The sequence below is a fragment of the Desmodus rotundus genome, chromosome 1, assembly GCF_022682495.2.
Source record: "Desmodus rotundus isolate HL8 chromosome 1, HLdesRot8A.1, whole genome shotgun sequence".
Classification (NCBI taxonomy): domain Eukaryota; kingdom Metazoa; phylum Chordata; class Mammalia; order Chiroptera; family Phyllostomidae; genus Desmodus; species Desmodus rotundus.
The window spans coordinates 16,959,943-16,980,674 of record NC_071387.1 but is presented as its reverse complement, the minus strand read 5'-3'; the positions used below and the strand labels follow the sequence as shown (position 1 = coordinate 16,980,674).

At 54.6% G+C, this 20,732-nt stretch overlaps 1 protein-coding gene across 12 annotated transcripts in view; it reads left to right on the top strand.

Annotated features, from left to right (window-relative positions):
- ZNF618 (zinc finger protein 618) overlaps nt 1-18,637 on the top strand; it is a 165,189-nt gene extending 146,552 nt beyond the window's left edge. For 4 of the 12 annotated variants that reach the window (XM_053921465.1, XM_053921434.1, XM_053921453.1 and 1 more), the window contains 5 exons: nt 3,535-3,618; nt 5,727-5,771; nt 6,763-6,840; nt 10,284-10,385; nt 11,029-18,637. In XM_053921465.1, the coding sequence (XP_053777440.1) occupies nt 3,535-3,618; nt 5,727-5,771; nt 6,763-6,840; nt 10,284-10,385; nt 11,029-12,545 (1,826 nt within the window). In that variant the 3' untranslated portion in view covers nt 12,546-18,637. The remainder of the gene's footprint in view (nt 1-3,534; nt 3,619-5,726; nt 5,772-6,762; nt 6,841-10,283; nt 10,386-11,028) is intronic. The other 8 variants (XM_053921467.1, XM_053921456.1, XM_053921431.1 and 5 more) reach the window with 3 other exon arrangements.
- The last annotated feature ends 2,095 nt before the right edge of the window (nt 18,638-20,732 follow it).

The window sequence follows — 20,732 nt, the reverse complement described above, 5'->3', positions numbered from 1 at the left end:
TGCCCTCCACCCGCCTGCCACAGCTGTGCCCGGGGTCATTGTTCCCTTGCAAGAGCAAGAGTGGGGCTCCCATAGTTCTCTGGGGCGTATCTGGGTCCAAGCTGTGCCTCTGGCTGGCCCCGTGACAGTGACGAACCACCTAACCTCTCTGAGTCTAAGTTTTCTTATCCTAAATCAGAGGGCTGTACAAGGTGGTTTGCAAACATTTTTTTTTTTAGACAGGAGAATATTTTTTCCCAAGTTACAACCTACGGTGTTTTCAAAAAATGTTTTTAATTGCTTGCCAACATTTGAACCTTAGAGAATTTTATGTAAAACTTGATTGTACCAGACATTGACAAGTCAGATCTGGCATTCCAGGGCCCACGTTCCTGCAGGGCAACAATTGGCTTGGGGCTGAGCCACAGCTGCCTCCTTCCATAGAGCATGTGCTCTCCAGTTTTCCACAGTCCCCACCACTCCCTCCTGCCTACCAACACAGTAGCCACGTGGCAGGTGTCATTTCTCATTGTGATCACACTGTTGTCCGTCTCACATCCAGCCCAGTTCATCCATTTATGTCACCTGCCTGGACCCCCCACCCTGTGGCATGAGTTTGCATCCCCCAATCTAAAAATGCATCTCTACGAAGAGCTGTTCTCTCTGAAGCAGAGTGGCTGACCCAGAGCTCTGCGCTCTCAGCCTCCCTCTACCTAGCACTGCCCGTGAAATCGCTCCACAAGCCATAGCCCAGCAGGAAGCCAGTGGATGCAGGTTCCAGTGTTTCCGAGTCCATGCAGAGAGGTCTCAGACCCCAGGAGGGTGAACAGGCAGTCATAGGTTCACCCGCATTTCTCCCAGGAAAACTGATAAGACGCAGCATGTGCTGAGTACCAGTTATCAGGAATTCTGATTCATAACTGGATGGAGTGAGCCTTGGGCCTCCTGCCTGGGTATGGGGGGTGTAGGATAGAGGGATGGTGAGGTCCTTCTGGAACCATGGGCCTTTCAGTTGCTTTCAGGAGGCCCACAGCCCTCCATTAAACATCCAAGTGATCAAACTGAGTTCAGCGAACCAGTCGACTGGACTGGAGCTACTGCCAAGGGACTAGTTGTGTCTGCCGTTACTCTTTGGTTCGGGGGGATACTGTTGGACAAGGATGTGGTTCTTGAAAATGTTTGAAGATATGCTTATTGTGCTTACATATCCTAGAAGGAGAATAAGGGCTGAACCTTGAATGTAATGGATTTCCAGGTACTGCATTCAGAAGAGCCAATAGCCGTTAGATATTTCTAGAAACAGACTGGTCATCATCATGGGCTCATTGGTGGTTGATGTTGGCTCAGCTAAATAATGGGCTCGTGGCTTTTAAATGTTGCCTTTTCCCCCTGACCTTGTGGCTGGGGGTCTTTACTTCTGTGGTTTCTGCAGGGAACTGCCTGGAAGGGGCTGTGTGGCCTATGTTAGCTCTTGGACCTCAGTGTCCCCAAGTAAACATCCAGCAAGCTACAGCACTTGCTCCTAGCTGCCTTTATGGGACCTGAAGACTTGGGACTGGGGGCTCACACCTGGGCTTACCAGCGTGAGCAGGAACCTGCACAGTGGAGCTGCCTGTCGCCACCGCCTTCCTCATGCCGGAATAGACAGCCCTTCCCGTGTGGGTGTGCGGGCCTGTGCATACGCCATAGCCCCACTGATTTGCGGCCAGAGGTGCCTCTGGCGGGGAGAGCTGATGAGAATTTGCAGTATGAACTGAGTAAAACTAGTGATAACCTCGGTTGTCCTAAGTTCTACCAGTAAGTTGGTTAGGCTGCTTGAAAACCCTCCGCGGAGGGGCCAGGCTTCTTCCTCTGAACACACAAGGAACAAGATGGAGAAAGGACTCGCTTAAAAAGGAAGCGTCTGCCTCGAGCACAAAGTCTCCTTATTGTGCCGTTTTAGAGGGTTAGCGGCGTGTTCAGCCCCAGGAACCTGCCAACCTCACTTTCCTTTTTCTTTTTTCCTACCTGTAAAGTGGAAGCGACGGCATGGACCTCACAGAGCTGTTGGGAGGATTAAGGGACAACATGGGTATAAGGCGTCTGGATCAGCGCCTGGCACATAGTAGGTGCTCAGTAAATGAGCGCCCCGCCCTTTCCCCTAGGTCAATTTAAAGATGACTCCTTGAAGGCAGCAAACGTGCAGCTCTCAGCCTGCATGTTCTGTAGACACGTTTGGAAGAGAGGGTCGTCCTCCTGGTGGTGTGGGCAGCTTCTGTCAAAAGGCGGTCGGACAGGAGGCGTGTTTGGGGAGGGGGCAGAGCGTTGAGCAGGACCTGTGGGAGCCGCCTCTGGCGTCCTGTCCCACCGCCCCAGTGACCGCCTGGATCCCCGGCCCCGGCAGTCAGAGTGCCTGCCCTGCCGCCATGGGGCGGTGGACTGGGCGACAGTGGCATTTCCCAAATTGGGTTCCTGAAATTGCCATTTTCCAAGGGACATTAAGGAATCTGATAATCAAAAAATAGGCTTCAGTGGCTGCATTCATTTGGGAAGGCTGGGTTAAAGGAAGCAAAATGGGTCTCTCTTCAGTTGAACTGCTCAAGGCCTTTGACACCCTCGTGCACGTTGTTTCTCCTTAAGGAGGGGGCTGGGCCAGCTGCTCATCCCAAAGTGGCTTTCAGTATTCCTGAGGTCTTTCTCCTGGAGCATCCAGCGCCCCCATTGTGCCACGAGCTGTTTGGAAAAGCCGAGTCCCCTTCTAGCATGGATGCTCTGTCTCAGGACCTTCTGCAGCTGGGGGAGGGGTGGGCACTGAATTGGTGTTTTCCACTGGTTGGACGCTATCTCTGTGCTCCACTGTTTCCAGACAGTGCCTGGGAGAAGGTGAGTCACTAAGGAGAGTGCCACCTGTAAGCGGAGATGCCCAAGAAGTCACTCAGGAGCTAGTCCATTTCCCAGTGAACTCTGATCAGACCTCACCTGGTCTTTGGCCTCCTGGGGTGGGGGGCTGCCCCTGTTCTGCCTGGCTCGCCTTCTCTCCAGGGCGCCTCCTTGCTATCCAGGGACCACTTGGCATGAGGAGCTGGACTCACTGTCTGGCCCACCCACTCTGCCAGGAAACAGTCTGTCACCCTGCCTGGTCTGTTGTGGGGCTGAGAGAGCAGAATCAGGCATGGGGACTAGTGGGCGCAGGTCTAAATTACTCAGTGTCACAAATGTGGCTCCCCAGGGGCCAACGGTGGGTGACCCAAGCCCATGTTCCACCTGCTGTCTTGGCTGACCTTCCTCTGTGTGCTCCTGGGCAGGTCACCCACACATCCATCCCCCCTCCCTGGACCTCTGCCCCCTCTGAGCACTGTTAGGGAGTCTCCTGGGGCCCTAACAAGGTATCGGGCAACTCAGCTGAGCGTGAGGAGCTGGGAGTCCTGGTTGGGGCCTGGCCCTCCCCAGAGCAGAGGCTGAGTGGTGCCCAGGTGCCACAGCCTCTGAGCCACCTCTGGCATGCTGCCCCCGCCTTTGGACCTGGTGCTGGTCAGTCACCATCATTTTCTCTCCCTCTCTTCTGTCCCCAACCAGCAGAAAGCGCTTTCAGTCGGAGAGTAGAAAGCAAAGCACAAAACCACTTTGAAGAGACGAATAGCAGTTCCCAAAACTCCAGCGGTGAGTGTGCCCTGTGACAGGTGTCCTGTGCGCAGAGGCCGCTGTCGCCATCTGCTCCCACCCGCAGTGGCGGCAGCAGGTGTTTGCTGGGCTGGGGTCTCCGAGAGGCGCGGCCGTGGTGTTGGGAGGAGGCCAGGGCCAGGCAGAAGCCCAGGGGCCTTTTCTTCCAGGGACATCCCTCTGGGCCTCAGGGGCCTGGCGGGGACTATGGCCCCTCCTTGTCTGATCCCCACGGAGAGAGGACTCCCCTTCCCCATAGTACGAAACATCTACTCATACGGCCCCAGAGGGTTGGGCCTAAAATGGCCATTTTTGTGTTTTTAGGGTAAATATTGTAGCCAGTTTTGTTCCAGTAGAGACAAAGGGGGTATGGTAGAGAGAGAGCTGTGGCCTAGTAGCCTGAGGCCCTGAGTTCTGGCCCCACTCTGCACCAGGGACCATCCAAAGGTTCCCTTCCAGCCTCCACCAGGTTTGCCTGAGGTTCATGGTGGTGTTTTGGCGCCCTCTGGTGGCTGCCTTCCCAGGACCCGGGCAGGGCTGAGAATGCCTTAGGAACTGAGTAGTGGAAGGCTACTCTACCCAAACAGAGCTAGATCAGCCTGGCGGGTCCATGGCTGGTCACCAGCAGCCTCTGTCAGAGAAAAGCACAGCAAGGTGGTCCGCACAGTGACAGCCAGGGCAGGAAGAGAAAAGAACTCTGACACTAGTCATATTAAAGTAACGCACACACTCTTTTACATAGTTGAAGTTTCATTCATCATAGTAGGTTTCAGCTTGTGCCCGGCCTATCCTGGGCCCTGCTTGGGTCTAGACAAGTGATGGACACAGCTTGACTGTCCATCAGGGGCTTATGAAACAGTTGGGAGCACAGACCTGAATGGGGAGGTTTCTGTGCAGGAATCTGAGCTGCAGCTTCCACCTGTAGCCGAGGTTCTGACCTCCGCTCTACCACCTGTGAGCTGGTGACTCGGGCCAGCCTTTTCATCTCTCCTCCACTGTGAAGTGGGGGTAGCAGCCCTGTCCCTGTGCTGGTGGCCATTCAGCGAGTGTCCTGCACAGATTACACACCTGCTCAGGTGGTGGGGTGTTTCTTGTTTTCCTTTTCTTTCTTTTTTTTTTTTTTAAGTAAATGAAGTGGTTTGATGTATGCCCTGAGCGAGGGAGTGAGGTGTGCTGTGGGAACCCCAAGAGTGTTGGCGTGATCCCTTAAACTGTGGAGAGCATACTGACTTTTCCAAGCTCCTTCACGCTTTTGAAAGATGTAACCCAGCAGCATCTCCCAGAGTTTTGCCCAAGGCCACACAGGAATAAGAGTCAGGACTGGAACTGCGGTCTCCCGGAGCCTTTGTCCAGCTGGCGAGCCTGCACCCCCTGCCTCTGCGTCCCCCAGAGCTGATACTCAGGATTGGGAACGCATGGTGTAAAGGGCAGCCGCCACTTACTGAGCGCTTACCATGTGCCTGGCATGTGTTCAGAGCTGTTTGTGTCTTATCTGTTTTTGTTTTTACCCCAGCCCTGGGAGGAAGTTTGGGTCAGTGTTATGTTTATTTTTTGGATGAGAAAACAGGCTCAGGAGCAGTGGCTTGTGGCCCCAGGTCCCCAGCTTGTACTCGGTGGAGCCAGGGGTGGAGCCAGGATTCCAGCCTCGTCCATCCAGCCCCACTCTGCTGCCTCCTGCTGAGCCCCCCCCCAATACCAGGAAGCATGGGGGAAGTCCCAGGAGGCAGAAGCCCTCAAAAGCACAGCCGTCACTGTGGCTGCTCTGCTGTTGGGTGCCAGGCACTCCCATTCAGTGCCAGGACCTAGAAGCAGCTTCCTGCCCTGAAGCAGGCAGCCCCTGCCACCACCAGCCCCACCCTACATGGCCATTTCTCATTAGACTCTGTGGGCTCAGGTTTTGAGAGTTGAGCATGTCCTAGAGGGATGGCCCTGGCTGATCTTGCCTTGCCCAGCGTCCCAGGCCCACCCCAGGTTGTGAGCCTGGCTCAGGTGCCCCCGTCCTCAGAGGGCCCCATCTGGCTCACCGCTTACTAAACACAGAAGTAGTGACAGTCATCTCAGAGCACCAGAACAGGAAGAGACTTAGCTAAACTGTTTCTCTTTTGCAGAAACTGCAAGTCCCCTGATTTCCAATACTTTCCCTCTCCTACAGAGTAAGTGATGGTCCCACTGGGGGGCTGGAGAGGGCAAGGCAGGGCAGGGAGTGAACTCAGTGGCCACACACTTTCAGAGCCTCCCCAGAGCATCTGACCTTGGGCCGCCCTCCCAAGCAGGCAGGGCAGGAGGAGGAGGGTCCGGCGCTGGTGGGTGGAGGAGTTTGGACAGGGGACGAGGCCGAGCCCTGACAGTGGCAGCCTGCCTCTGCCCTTGGCCCTGGCAGCAACATAGACCTCCTGGTTCCTGCTCACCACAGCAGCCTCAGGACACTGCCTCTGAGCCCCGCGTCAGCCATCCTCTTCCTCTCTCTACCCTTTTCTCCTGTGCACCCCTCTTCTTCCTCCCTCGTCTCTGCTGGGCACTAACTCAAGTACTGGGGACAGAGACAAGAGGTAAAGGCCCACGGGCACTCTCGTCCTGTTCCTGTATGCTCTGATCCTTTCATCCCATCGCCCTCCGCCTCTCCCCTTCTCTGCATCTTATCATGCTTCTTGCTTTTCTGTGGCTTTCCCTATGTCTGACTCTTTTCTCTCGTTTCTTCTTCCCTCCCCTTCCTCTGTGTCCACTGCCTTGTTTTTGGTTCATTCATCCATTCATTGGTTCCCTCAGCAAACAGTGATGTCCATGTGCTTCCACAGGCAGACAGATGGGCTGTGGAACCCGTAAGACACGGTCTCTGCCCGAGGGAGTGCCTGGTCCCTCCTCCAGCCCATCCCCAGTGCCCAGAACAGTGCCTGGCACACAGTAAGCACTCAATAAATGGCTGCCTGACTGCGTTAGATGGTCTCTGTATCTGCACGTCCCCCTCTCTCCATCAATCCTTCCTGCCCCAAGCCTCCCCCTCACTAGTTAGGGACAGGGGCAGGTCAGACTGGGCCCAGAGCCCCAGTGTGTGTGGGTTCCCAGTTCCAAATCTGCCCGCAGCCCAGCAGGAAGGCGTCCGGGGTCGTTCTGCCCCTCAGACGGCAACTTCCTCTCTCCCCACAGAACCCTACACGTGTGGCGCCTGCGGGATCCAGTTCCAGTTCTACAACAACCTGCTGGAGCACATGCAGTCCCACGCAGGTGAGAGAGCGAGCCGGCAGCCCGCCCCTCCCCCGCCTCAGCCCTGGGAAAGGCAGAGGTGGCAGAGCCAGCCTGAGGGCCCCAGGGAAGGCCACTCCTTCCCAGGAAAAGCTCACAGGATATGGGACCTGCCCTCAGGGAGCCCCAGTCATCCTTATAACACGAGGTGTGGGGGCTGTCCGTGCTCTGGGGGGCGGGGATAGCAGCCTGGGGGCAGGGTGCACAGAGAGTAGGCACAGAGCTGAAGAAGGCTCCTAGAAGGTCATGGCTCCTGGCCTGAGCCAAAAGGCCAAATAAGAGCTGGCCAGGAAAGAGACATGAAGGGGCACACTGAGCGTGGTTTGAGATTGGGGTGAGCAGAGGCAGGAGAAGCGAGCGAGGGGGCTGAGCCCGGGCAGCTGGGGCCTGTGCCCTGTCTCGGTGCAGAGGCATCAGTCACCAGCCAGGAGGGCCGGGTAATGCACAGGTGTCTACGCCCCGGCCAGACTTTTGGACGTTGTAGGTCTGGTCCAGGGTGGCGGGATGGAGGACTTGCATTTCTGAAGAGTCCTCAGCTGTGCCGCTCTCTAGCCCCGCGACCAGGCTTGGAGGGCTGCTGCTGCGGAGCTAGAGAGAGCAGTCGGCTGTCCAGGCTGCCTTTTTATGTGCTGTTCTGCTATCTGTTCAGTTTGCACTATTAACACCCTTACTCTAGACCACCCTGCCTTCCAACCGATACCTCTGATTTTAGGTGTTCGTCACAGGAGCACTCCATTGCTAGTCTAATTCCTGTGTTAGCCAAGGAGACGCCATTTGCTGTAACAGATGAGTGCCCAATTCCCAATGTTGAGCATAAACACATAGTTCTCAGTCACATCACCGCCTAGCACGAGCGGCCCAGCTGGGTGGCCTTCCACGTGGAGATTCAGGGAGCCAGGCTCCTTCCTGGTATGGCTCCACCCTCCCCTGGGTCTTCGGAACCCTCTCCCTGTGACTGGTGACCAGGGAGAGAAGCACGCTTCCTTCTTTACCACTTTAAGTGACAAGTGACACGTGTCACAGATGCTCAAATTCCAGGGGCAAGAAAAGTGCCCAGAGCCACTGCCCAGGGAAGGGAAACAGGAATGGGGGGGAGGCAGCTAGCTGCCCCTGGCACCCGCCCTCAGTAATCCCCGGAGGCATTGGAAATGAACAGGGTGAGACCCGTGCGGTGATTCAGTAGTGGTAGCTGCTGCTGTTCCTGCTTTGACTACTATTGCTTGTATCTCGGGTTTACCGATCCCGTGCAGTCTTCCAGGTCTGCCTGACTAGCACAGGGCAGTCCAGGGCTAGGCTCTCTTTTAGGCTAGGTGCTGTTCTGTTAGTGTAACCTCTCTGCACTCATTCATCCATCCATTCATTCACTTATTCATTCATTCAGCATGTATTTATTGGGTATCTGATGTACACTAGGCACCAATTCACGTGATTTTGGGAAGCTTATTATTTATTTCTAATGGACTTGTTAAAATCAGGACAGAGTTGGTTGGCAGCCAAGACGTGAGTTCCATGCTCTGGTGTGCCTCCAGGGCCTGTGATCATGGGCAGGAAACTTTGTCCCCCTCTCTGAGCATCTCCATCACTAACACAAGGACACATAAACCTGCCATTTCCAGCTGCGCTCACACCGAGGATTCCTCTTCACTTATCACACCACCCACTTGCGTTTGCCAGCAACCATCCTACACCAGGGAAGGCATGGAATGCCAGTACGGGACATTTAGACTTGACCTTATGAAGCATCTTGACAGCAGGTGGGAGGCTGGCTGCTCAGGGACCGCTGCCTGAGAAGCCCACAACCCAGCTCCTTTCTCGCCTCCTCCAACACCCCAGCCAGGCACCTGCTGCTCTGCCAGCTTCAGGAAGCTGAGGCCAATTAGGGAAGAGTCTGGGTGCCTGGGCTTCCACAGACCTCAGGCAGTTGGGCAGAGGCCATTAAAATGCAAATGAAGGCTGCACCTCCTGGTGGCCCCACCTCCCTGGAGCATCTCCCCTTGTTTTCCACGAAGGGCTTTGGGCTGCTTTGTTCTGGTCCAGTGCAGGCAGAGAATGCAGGAGGCAATCCAGCGCTGAGCCAGGCTGATGCCCAGGCGGGCTGAATCAGGATTAAAGGATTGACTCCATACAGAGAAATTAAACGTCAAGATCTGCGCAGTTCGTGGTGCTGCTGATAAGGGGATCAGCCTCGAGTAACACCAATCTCGTTAAGAGGCTGCTGACTGGCACAGGGTAATTCCCGCTAATAAACTCTCTCTGTGCTGTGGGAAACCCTGTCTGGCCTCTCATAACAGTCCAGGGGCCCATGTTGGCGGTAACAGTGCTGAGACCGCCAGCGTTTGGAGAGCGAGTAGTCCGTGCCAGGTATGGTTATTCCATCCGACCTCCTGAACAAGCTCGTCAGGGAGCTGACATTATCCCCCTGTACAGATGGGGAAGCTAAGGCTCAGAGAAGGGAATCACTGGTGCAAAGTAGCGCCGCTGTGGGCGTGGTTGCAACTCCTTGGTGCCAGGACGCACCGCAGTCCAAGAGTTTTACACACATTAGCTCACTTAACCCTCAAACAGCCCTCTGGCTTCTGTCCACGTCAGCTCCACGTTACAGGTAAGGGAATCAGGCACACAATGGCTGCGTAACTGGCCCAAGGCTTTGCAGTCTCGATGTTACGCCAGCATCCAGACCCTCTCGGCAACCGTCCTCTTCAGCTGGATAAGCTGATTGGTGAGGCGGAGGTCCCCTCAGAGATCATTCCTCCCAGGCCCTTTTAAAAGGACCCTGAGGAGGACCCTTAGCTGGGAGCGGCGTGGGGACTTTCCCAGGAACCCCCTAAGAGGCATGGGGACCCCCAGGCAGCGGACAGGTTGGCATTTACAGTTTGAGGATTTCGGAATAGCCACACCTGATTTCTAAGCTCTCGGAACCACTTTCCCTCTCAGGGCCTGAGTCTTCTCACCTGTAAAGTGGGCTGACCAGTGCTCTCCACAGGCTGGCTGTGAGTTCTGGAGATGACATGTGACGTAGTCGGGGCTATGGCACCTTCTAGGATGAAACCGGACAAGAGCTGGCCCCTCTTTTTCCATCCCCTGCCAGGAACAGCCACTTTCTCCTGCCTGCCTGGGTCCCTCCCAGAGACAGCCTTTATTCCAACTTTGCATTCACCTGGACACTGTGCTTTGCTCCTTCCCATGTTATCTGTTAGTTCTGCCAGCAATTGTGTTAACATCTGTGTGAGTACCTTCCTTTTCCCCATGATGGAAATGAGGCTTCGCAAGCATAAAATCCCTGTGTAAGAAGGAGCCAGGATTTGGAGCTGGACCTCAGGCCCAGAGGCCACGTGTGCCTTCACCCGCCACGCTCCAGTTCTCATCTGGTCGTCCACAGGCCTCTTACACTTTAGGGTGACGTACTATCCCCGTTATGCCCGCAGCGGACAACGAGAACAACATCGCCTCCAACCAGTCCCGGTCGCCACCTGCCATCGTGGAAGAGAAGTGGAAACCCCAGGCCCAGAGGAACAGTGCCAACAACAGTAGGTCTCCCCGGGCCAGAGCCCAGGGCACTGCTGGAGGCCTGTCCTGTGCACCTCCAGACCCTGCTCTGCCTGTTCCTCCTGCCCCTCGTCCCTACCACCTATGCCTCCCATGGTGACAGAAGACCACACTTAACAGTTTCCAAAGCACTTTCACACCTTTCAACCTCGTCAGTGTGAATTACGACCTCGTGGGACGGGCAAAGGGAGGTCTGGGGAGAGGAGATGATCCGTTTGTGGTCAGAGAGCACAGATTAGTGACAGAACCAGAACTGGAATCCACTCTCACAGGTTTTTTTGCCTGCTCTTGCCTCTGTGGCCTCACATGTTTTATTCACTAGAGATCCCTTTATTAGAGGCCACTGCTATAAGGAGGGAGAGGTTAGACTAGGTGACTTGCAAAGTCTAGGTGAATAGCACGTGTGGCAAGTATGTTGCACATATATCGCTATGTTCTATTCCCATGCCTGTGGCAGGCATTACTAATCAATCAGCCAATCATAGAATGTTACTCTATTGAGACTTAGGCAATGAAATTGGTTCAGAATTGCTAAGACTACATGCTCAGAGTGTTAGGCTGCTGCCAGACCAAGGAACCTCAAATGCCAGGGTTGATCACATCTCTCCTTGTGTCCCCTGCCAGCCACGACCACTGGTTTGACATCCAACAGCATGATCCCCGAGAAGGAGCGGCAGAACATCGCAGAGCGGCTGCTGCGGGTGATGTGCGCCGACCTGGGTGCACTGAGCGTGGTAAGCGGGAAGGAGTTCCTGAAACTGGCCCAGACACTGGTGGATAGTGGTGCCCGATACGGGGCCTTCTCGGTCACTGAGATCCTGGGCAACTTCAACACGCTGGCGCTGAAGCACCTGCCGCGCATGTACAACCAGGTGAAGGTGAAGGTGACGTGTGCCTTGGGCAGCAACGCCTGCCTGGGCATTGGCGTCACCTGTCACTCACAGAGTGTCGGCCCTGACTCCTGCTACATCCTCACCGCCTACCAGGCCGAGGGCAACCACATCAAGAGCTACGTGCTGGGTGTGAAGGGAGCGGACATTCGCGACAGCGGCGACCTGGTGCACCACTGGGTGCAGAACGTGTTGTCCGAGTTTGTGATGTCGGAGATCAGGACAGTGTACGTGACGGACTGCCGGGTGAGCGCGTCCGCCTTCTCCAAGGCCGGCATGTGCCTCCGCTGCTCAGCCTGTGCCTTGAACTCGGTGGTGCAGAGCGTGCTGAGCAAGCGGACGCTGCAGGCCCGCAGCATGCACGAGGTCATCGAGCTGCTCAATGTGTGTGAGGACCTGGCGGGCTCCACCGGCCTCGCGAAGGAGACCTTCGGGTCGCTGGAGGAGACCTCGCCGCCGCCCTGCTGGAACTCGGTCACGGACTCGCTGCTGCTGGTGCACGAGCGCTACGAGCAGATCTGTGAGTTCTACAGCCGGGCCAAGAAGATGAACCTCATCCAGAGCCTCAACAAGCACCTGCTCAGCAACCTGGCGGCTATCCTGACGCCAGTGAAGCAGGCGGTCATCGAGCTGAGCAACGAGAGCCAGCCCACCCTGCAGCTGGTGCTGCCCACCTACGTCAGGCTGGAGAAGCTGTTCACGGCCAAGGCCAATGACGCAGGCACCGTCAGCAAGCTCTGCCACCTCTTCCTGGAAGCCCTCAAGGAGAACTTCAAGGTGCACCCAGCGCATAAGGTGGCGATGATCCTGGACCCACAGCAGAAGCTGCGGCCTGTCCCGCCCTATCAGCATGAGGAAATCATTGGCAAGGTGTGTGAGCTCATCAACGAAGTTAAGGAGTCCTGGACTGAGGAGGCTGACTTTGAACCTACCGCCAAGAAGCCCCGCTCCTCCACTGGTGAGAACCCCACAGCTCAGGAAGACGATCGGCTGGGGAAGAGCGAAGTGTACGATTACCTGCAGGAGCCCCTCTTCCAGGCCACCCCTGATCTCTTCCAGTACTGGTCGTGCGTCACCCAAAAGCACACGAAACTTGCCAAGCTCGCCTTCTGGCTCCTCGCCGTTCCGGCTGTGGGGGCCAGGAGTGGGTGTGTGAATATGTGTGAACAGGCCCTTCTAATCAAAAGGAGGCGACTGCTCAGTCCAGAAGATATGAACAAGCTCATGTTTCTGAAATCCAACATGCTTTAAGACGTTACTTCTGAATAAAAGAAGAGAAAAAGAGAAGAGAATGGTAGGAAAAAAATACACAACACTGTCGCAAACAAAAGGAATTTAAGTTCTAAACACTGTGGACCTCATTATAAATGCCCCCTGGAAACTTAAGTGCTTTTTTCAGTGTGTGTGTGCATGTGTGTGCGTTCGCCTGCACCTGTGTGGGCGTGGGGCTCTTTGCTCATCTGCGTGGCCACAGAAGCTTCGCACACGCATGCACACACATACTACCCTGGTGCATGCACACACGCCTGCTCGTCGGCGTGTGTGCATTAAACTGGGCCTGTCAGGAAAGCTGAGTGTTTGGGAAAGAGGGAAAACGCTTCACCTCCTTTTCTCAGTAAGGGGCTTTTACGACTCCGTTTTCAGGTGTGCAGATTGGTAGGACGCTGATGTTGCAGAATGTTCAGGCAGCTGAGATCTGAAGTGACTTGACGCTCTCTGTCCTTCACCCTGTGGTCCCCCTTTTCCCTTCACGCCCCTCCCCCAGCCCCTCCTGCCCCTGATGCACCCTGCCCCTCCCCTCCCCGGCTGCCCTGCTCTGGACTCTCCAGACTGCATCAGATGGACAGTTTCTGCACTGGACTTTGTTCTCGTTCACCTTCAGGGCATTGAGCTGCTGCCTGCGAGACCCCTCGGGTGTCACGGGGCGGCCGCCTTAGAAACACACCTCTCTCTCCCCAGAGCAGGAAAGGAGACTTTCAGAATATAAAGCTGACTTTTCGGCTTTTTAATGTAAGAAAAAAAAAAGGCATATTTCAGAGAAGTATTGATGCTGTCTCCACTCGTTAATAATTTCTCCTAACTTCTTAGCAGTTTTTACCGTTTTGTTTTTTGTTTTGTTTTGTTCTTTCAAATTTAATTTAGACTCTGCTAGGAGGCACTGAATGTCTGTAACTTATATGTTGAAGTTTTTTTTTTAATTGCCCTTTTTGTTCCTCAAGTCACACTGTAAACTAGCTCATCTCAGTGGTATATTCTCTCTCCTAGGGTTTTTATTAGCTTTCCCTGTACAGTCCAGTTTCCGTGTATTTGAACAGCAAAGACCATGAACTTGTCTGTGCTGTTTGGAGACCAGGAGTGGGGTTGGAGTCACAGGTTTCAAAGTGTGGGGTTCGGTGGAAGCCATAGGGAAGCATGTGGCTTAGGAGTTCTGAGTGTGAGTGGAAGACCCGCCCTCCTGGCTCACTGTGTCTGGTACTGCGAATGTCTGATTTCTATACCCAGAGTGCATTACACTACTCGCCACATCACTGACACTTCCAGCTCAGCAGGGACTCCTGAGTTGATCCCTGTTCACGTCTGTCACACCTCAGAGACCCACGGCCTCCCCTCCCTCCCCAGGACCCCAGGTGGTTCCAACGGCTCCATTGCCCGCAGCCCTGGGGCCTCCTTCCAGGACAATAGTTGAGCATGTTGCCTTGTGGGCCAAATGATTGATGTCTTGAGGGTGGAATGGCATCCGGCCACTTGAACTTGATGCTGTGAAAGATGTCCTTAGGCTTTTCTCTCCTTGAGCAATTTAGTTTCCATATACTCAGTCCAAATGCTGAGGGTGGCCCCTCCCCCCCAAAGAGGTGGTTCCGTCTGGACCAGTGATCAACACCCCCAACCCCACCTCTCTGTGAATAAAGTGCTGGTGGTCTCATGTCCTCTGGTGCCCGTGGCTGTGGCACAGAGGTGGTCACACCATGGGCTTCAGGCTGAGGAAGACCACCGCTATGGGGGGCCGTTCACGAAGGCACATTTTACCATCCCTTCCTAGTAATAAAGCATTACTCAACTGCGAGATACCTCGACTACAAAAAGCACTGTACAACAGTCCTCTCCCTGTGGCCCGTGGCAGGTGGGACGTGAAGTTGGTGTGAAAACACTGTCCCTGGGGGCCGCACCTGCTCGCTCTGCCTCATGAGAACTGATGCTCCGAGGCTTGGACATACTGAAGTGCATTCATTCATTCAAGGGGGCCGTTGCCACGTTCTCTCCAGCAAGCCGTGGTCTCAGCAGCCACCCCGCCACTTCCTCTCCCAGGGAGATTCTACGTGTTTCCTCTACAACATTGCCAGATGGGGTCGCGCCATAAGAGCCTCTATTCACACTGGACAGTCACCTGATGTCACTTCATAAAGTGTATCAGCAGACCTCGGTCAGACCTGTGGGGGCCTTCCAGAAGGTGGCTGCAGGGTTGCTGAGGAGTGACAGATGCTGACAGCTAACGGTTCCTCCATCTTTACTTTGCTGCTGGGGACGGGTCCCCGGCCGGGCACTTGAACCACAGCAGGAGGACCCCAGCCGCTCCCTTCGTGTGGTCTGTGGGACCAGCCTCGGGTCCCGTCCTCCCTCTACTTAGAGCCAGGCTGTGCTGGTGGCCCTGCTGGAAGGCCAGTTAGTTGGAAAACAGGCGTTTTGTTTTCTCGTAAAGCCATCAGGGACCAAGTCCAGATGTGCATTTAGAATCTTCTTTGGAACACGGATGTCTGCCCTCCAGAATGAAAATTTGAGTAAGTCTCACTTAAATTCCAGATCTGTACGTCAAAGGCCTCAGCTCCCATTCTGTTTTTCCATTCCACCTTAGTTCAGTCCTTAGGACAGGTTCAATGTCCTAGGACAGGCACCATGCCACTGGGCACTCTGACAGCTGTCCCCTGGGGCTGCCTCAACCAAATGTGGTAACAAGGTGGCAGGACGCTGTTTGTCTCTTACAACCTCTGGTTCCCCAGAAACTCATGTTGCCAACAGGGAAGACTGTACCACACAGCAATCCCTGTAGTGTAGGTCCTGCCCAGCCAACAGCTTAACAACCCAAAGATCTCCCAGGCCCAGCCACTGGCCCCCTCATTTACAGCAATATCCACCTTGTTGCAATTCTAGTTCAGCCAAAGGACTGAGGTAGACTCTTCCACTTCATCTCCAGGCACTCAACCTGGCATTGCCCTCTGGAAGGGTTTTGTCTTCTGCTTCCTACTTCCGTGACTGCTGCAGGACTTTCTGCCACAGGCCCTTGGCAGCTGCTGACCAGAAACCTGGGCGGCTCCAGGTATTCGCCAACTGACTTGGACACAACTCGACTCAAGCCATGTGATTCCCAGGACAGAACCGGTCTTTGTTCTGTTGTACCCAGACCCAAAAGGAGAGACTGCAGGGGCTTGGCCCCTCATCTGAGATCAGTTGGCTTCACCACTAAAGCCCAGGACCATGCCTCGTGGGTGGTCCGTCAGACTTGAAGTAGCCCAGGGGTCTCGGCTCCACCAAGAGCAACGGTGCCATCCTAGGTGTCTCGAGTGGATGCCCCCTGGCCAGGCACCATTCTCCCTTCCCTGTGCCTAGGTCAGCCAGCCCGGTTTCCCTCCAATGGCAGTTAGAAACCGGGAACAAGATGGGGGAGGGGGACCACCTGCTGCACCAGCAGCCAGCCCACCTGACAACCTCATGCTTGGCATTCAGAGAGCGGCTCTCAGTTGGGGAAAGGGTTTGATGGTGTATTGGGAAATTACGGGGCTCCGGAATTCCAGGGAGGACTATTTCTTTTTACACCAGGTCCACAGGCTGCCAGTTCTCTTCTTTAGTTTGTTCCTTTCCTGCACTTTCAAGAAATACCAGAGAAATGGTACATGGCATGTTTTCCACTGTGAAGCTGAACTGTCTGTTGGAGTCCCCTATGCTTGCGGGAGGCCACCTGCCTCCTCCTGGACTTGGATGAGGCTCCTTGGAGAGTGGACACCTGGGGAGACATCAAGGATACAGCACACACCCCTCTGGGCTCCACAGATTCACAAGCAAGGTTTAAAACGAAGCCGGGATGTGGATGGAGAGGGGCGATCCTATGAGAAATGGCCCAGGCCGGGACAGGATATTGTCGTCATGAGGGGTGTGCTTGCAGAGACAGGAAGAGGAAGTGCACAGGGCATGGTGGGCAGCATCCAGGCCCCTGGAGCTGGAGTAGGTTCGTAGCTATGCCCTTGCCTTAGGAACCGGCGGCGCCAGTGTCCCTGGGATGTACCTGAAGGAGGGCTCCTAGACAGGCTGCTGCTTCACACAGGACCCAGAGGCTAAGTGAGGCTCAGGCTGTCCCCTGGAGACAGCAGAGGGGGGCTCCTGACTCGGCCCTGCCCCAGCCCCCTGTGTCCACCTGGGCCAGTGGGAGAATTGGGATGGGGCCTGCCCCTCTCTTCACTGTGGCTAATGTTTGCTAGGCCAGTTATGGTGAACCAATGATAACGGTGTTTTTCCCTCTTATGTTTCCCTCCCGGCTTCCCCTTTTCAGGGTTTTCTGGAGGATGATGTGGTTTTTCTTTGGCTTTCATTTGGGTCTGAGGATCGTAGTTGATAAAGGCCAGTCTTTCCCAGATGGGGCCCTGGGATTTCTGTGTGACAAGGTACCTGCTCCCACTTGGATGGGGTGAAGATCCTGTTTGCGTATTCATGGCCCCACTGCCATCACCACGGTGTCGCTTTAAAGATTCAACTCCTGCATCGAGAGGGATCCGCTAGGTTTGCAGTTGGGCATCAGCATCGGGACCGTAAGGGTCCTACCCATCTAATGCGTCCCACTGGGCACCTTGACTCTTCAAACCAAAGTTCCTTACAGGGGCGCAGCCCAGCCTCAACGGCAGCCTCGGGCCTGAGATCCCTGTGGCGCTTCCCGAAGTCCAGGTTGGCCAGAGACCTTGGGGTCTGAGACCAGCCGAAAGGAGGCACTCCTCCCACAACCCAGGTGCCAGCCGGCCCCTGCCAGGGGCCCTCCCTCCCGCCCAGCCAGGGCAGCCAGGTTCCCAGACAGTGAGCGAGCTCGTAGACTGGCACGGGGCTGGGACTCAGCAGCCAGGAGACAGAGGGACCTGCAGGGCTGAAGGCTCAGACCCACCGGGCACATGCCCAGCAGGGCCATTCAGATCCCAAGCATCAGGAAAATGTTTTGTACAACCACCTGAAGCCGAAATATTTTTTAAAAGTATAAATTATTTTCCATTCTCTTCTGATCCTACCTTCTTTTCCGCACAACTTCACATTGGTGATCCTTTCACATCAGGTAAATCTTGAGAAAGCCTTGGTGCCCCTCCTCCCACGCCCCACTCAGTAACCACGTGCGTGCACCCCCACCCTCTCTCAGTAGTGAAGACGTTCTAGGCAATACCATAGGCACATCGGACTGTGTCGCTCTTCGAGTGCAAGAAACTCAAAGTCATCTTAAAAAAATACAAAAAAAAATTTACAAAAAAAACAAACACAAAAAAATATCTTTTTTAGGCCAGAGTTTTCTACAGGTATTAATGAATATTTTTCTTAATCCTTATAAGTTTTATGTGTTTAATATTTCTTAATACCGGTAGCATTAATTTATACTTTTGTAGCAACACAATATTTTTATAAACAGCCAGTGCTTGGCTCAAGTCTCCACGAGGGGTTTATGCAGGGCCATCTTGGGACCCTGTGTACCATGTACTGTATTAAAAAAAAAAAAAGTTACCTAGTGTCACCCTTGCTGTGTTAATTAAGAGAAGGCGTTGTTTGCGGTCTCCTCGTCGGTGTGGATCCGACAACTCTGCAGTCACATTGCAGGGGGGTTAAGCTGACGGTTCTTGTGTGATGTGTGAGCCCCCGAGACCGAACTTGAGGGTTTATTTAAGGGTTTTCTGTTTGTCCTTTGGGTTTTTCGTTTCGCTTTGTTTAGGTACTGTTTCTCCATTTACAGCCAAATCAATTTCGTGATGTTTCAAACTTTTACTGATGTCAAATGGAGGAAAGGGACAGAAGAAGGAAAGATTTTTACAAAGTAATAAAATTTAAAACTGAGCTGTTTAAATGTTGCTGTTTTTAACTGTTCTTGTCCAAAAGTGGGACATTCCCAGGGAGAAGAGGAAGGTTCCACTTGGTTCCTTAAGTCGCCAAAAGCCCCAGCCCAGAATTCAGAACCCCTCTACCCCATGAATTCTCGCAACATTGTTTCCCAGTCAGTCGATGCCAAGGCAAAAAGACACCCTTTTAATGGTTAGAGAGGATCAGTTGCTTAAATGATTTCATGTCAGTGTTGTATTTATGGTTTTACAATAAAACGACCTTTAGGAAGATGGCAGTGTGTGGTGCTACTTCTTGGGTTTGGGGCTGGGCCATGACATCCGGTTAGGAGCATCTACTGGTGAGTAGAGATGGACCAGAGGCGGGCTCCCTGGGGGTGACAGCTAGAGTCCCTCCCGAGGGGCACACTGAGGTCAGGGTTGTCAGCCCCTCTGAGCTATTGCCTACCTCCCACACCAGACCACGCTTAGCCGTGTCTGATACATGATGGCGGGGCGTGGCCAAGGGCAGAGGTGGTCTCTACAGGCCTGGCTCCTGCAGCATCATTGTTCACAGAAGAAAGGGCAGAAGTCACCTGAGTCCCACAGACCCAGTGCCTGAGGGATGCGTCCAAGTCTACCTTGCCTAGTACTCATTCCTGTGCCTCGTGTGTGTGATGTCTGTTTCCTGGGGAAGAGGGTCTGTGGCTTTGCCAGATTCCTGATGGCGGCTGCGTACACCCTCCACGGTGAACTACGGGGACCATCCCTGGTGGACCTGCCCCTCTCTGGGCCTCGTCCAGAGCCTCACGTATCAGACCGGGACACATCAATGCTTTGCTTGAGTCCTGCTGAAGGTACATCAGACAGAAGACGCCCCTGTAAGGTGAGCTGTGGCCTGAGTGGGGAGGGAGGGGTGACAGCCCCTCCTGAAGCAGGCCTACTGCTGCCAGGACGCCATTCAAGGTGTTCAGGTAATGGGATGCCAGCCCCCAGCACCTCACTGCATCCCTGTCTCCCACCAGACCCAGGCCGCTCTCCTCGGAGAGGGTTCCTCGATCAGCAGGACAAATTCCATCACATTGCGCTTGTGACAGCTCATGTAGGCTCAGGCAGGCCCAGCCTCCCCGGGGCACCAGCCCTGCCCTCCAAACCACCCTTCTGTGGGCGTTTCCTGCTGCGAAGTTTACTGTGTGGGCGTCCCTGAGCGAGCAGTTGAAATTTAATCAAGGAATTTCTGCTGGTCTCAAACAGAAGTCGGGATAGAATCCTGTTGTAGTGGACAGTCCTCCCCACACCTCAGAACATCACAGATAAGGCCCGGGCCCAGCCCAGAGCCTTCATCCGGCTGAAGGCCCAGCCTGTGGGTCTGAAGGTTTAAACAGGATATGCATTAACCAGCCATGTCTGTTGTGTGTCGGAAATGAGTGTGACCACTCAGGGATCAAGAGAGTCTTCAGGGCAGCCGCTTGCTGAGGGCGAGTCTGGGCCTTCCAAGGGGGACATCAGGGCTCCAGACTGGGGGTCATAGGTGTTCCCCCACCCCCCACTGCACCCCTGAGGGATGAAGTTGGGTCGAAGGGAAGTTTTTGTGGGGAAGGCCTTGGCAAGTGTCATGGAGACAATTGCCTCTGGGCTGGGCGGAGCTGGGGGCATGGGCAGGGTGCAGGCCCAGGGCTGCCGAAACCTACTGTTGTAGAGAACTGGGAAACCCAGGTTTGTATGTAGAAGTTCAGTTTTTCAACGGGGAACTCAGAACCGTGAAAAACGCCTTCTAAGCCTCACACTCCATCCAGCTGCTGCCCAGCACAGCTGTGGCTCACACCCTCTGCTTTAAGCATTTGTTCTTCAGGTCGCTTCAAAAGATCCCTCTTTGGAATGGCACCTTCAAGCTGCCGTGGGTGTGCAAGGCATACGTGGATGGGAGCAAGGTGTGGTGCCATTTGTTGGGCCCAGGCTGGAGAGCCTGTCTGTCACTTCCCCCTGTGCCTGGACCCCACTCACTTCTGCCCAGACAGTCCTGGCCATGACCCCAAATGTGTGTCTCAGGACAGTCCTCTCTCCACGCCCCAGACTTTGGAGGACACAGAGGGAGGGGAGACTTTATGTGTTCTGACCAAGGGGGTGCAAGCTTTCTATACCCAAATCCTTGCTTCTGGGTTTATCCCCTCAACTGAAAAGGATGTGGAAGGTCCTGCCTTCTTCCTTCTTTGTGGGTCTCTTACGCAGATGGGCTAATGGCACGGGCAGGACCCCTGACTGAATTCGCCCCCAGCCCTGGTCAGCCCATGGAGAAGAGGCGCTGGCCCTGCCTGGGTTTCTGCTGCCCTGGTCAGCTCTCCATGCCAGGGCACACGCAGGGCTTCCCTCCCAGCAGCAGCCGCAGCCA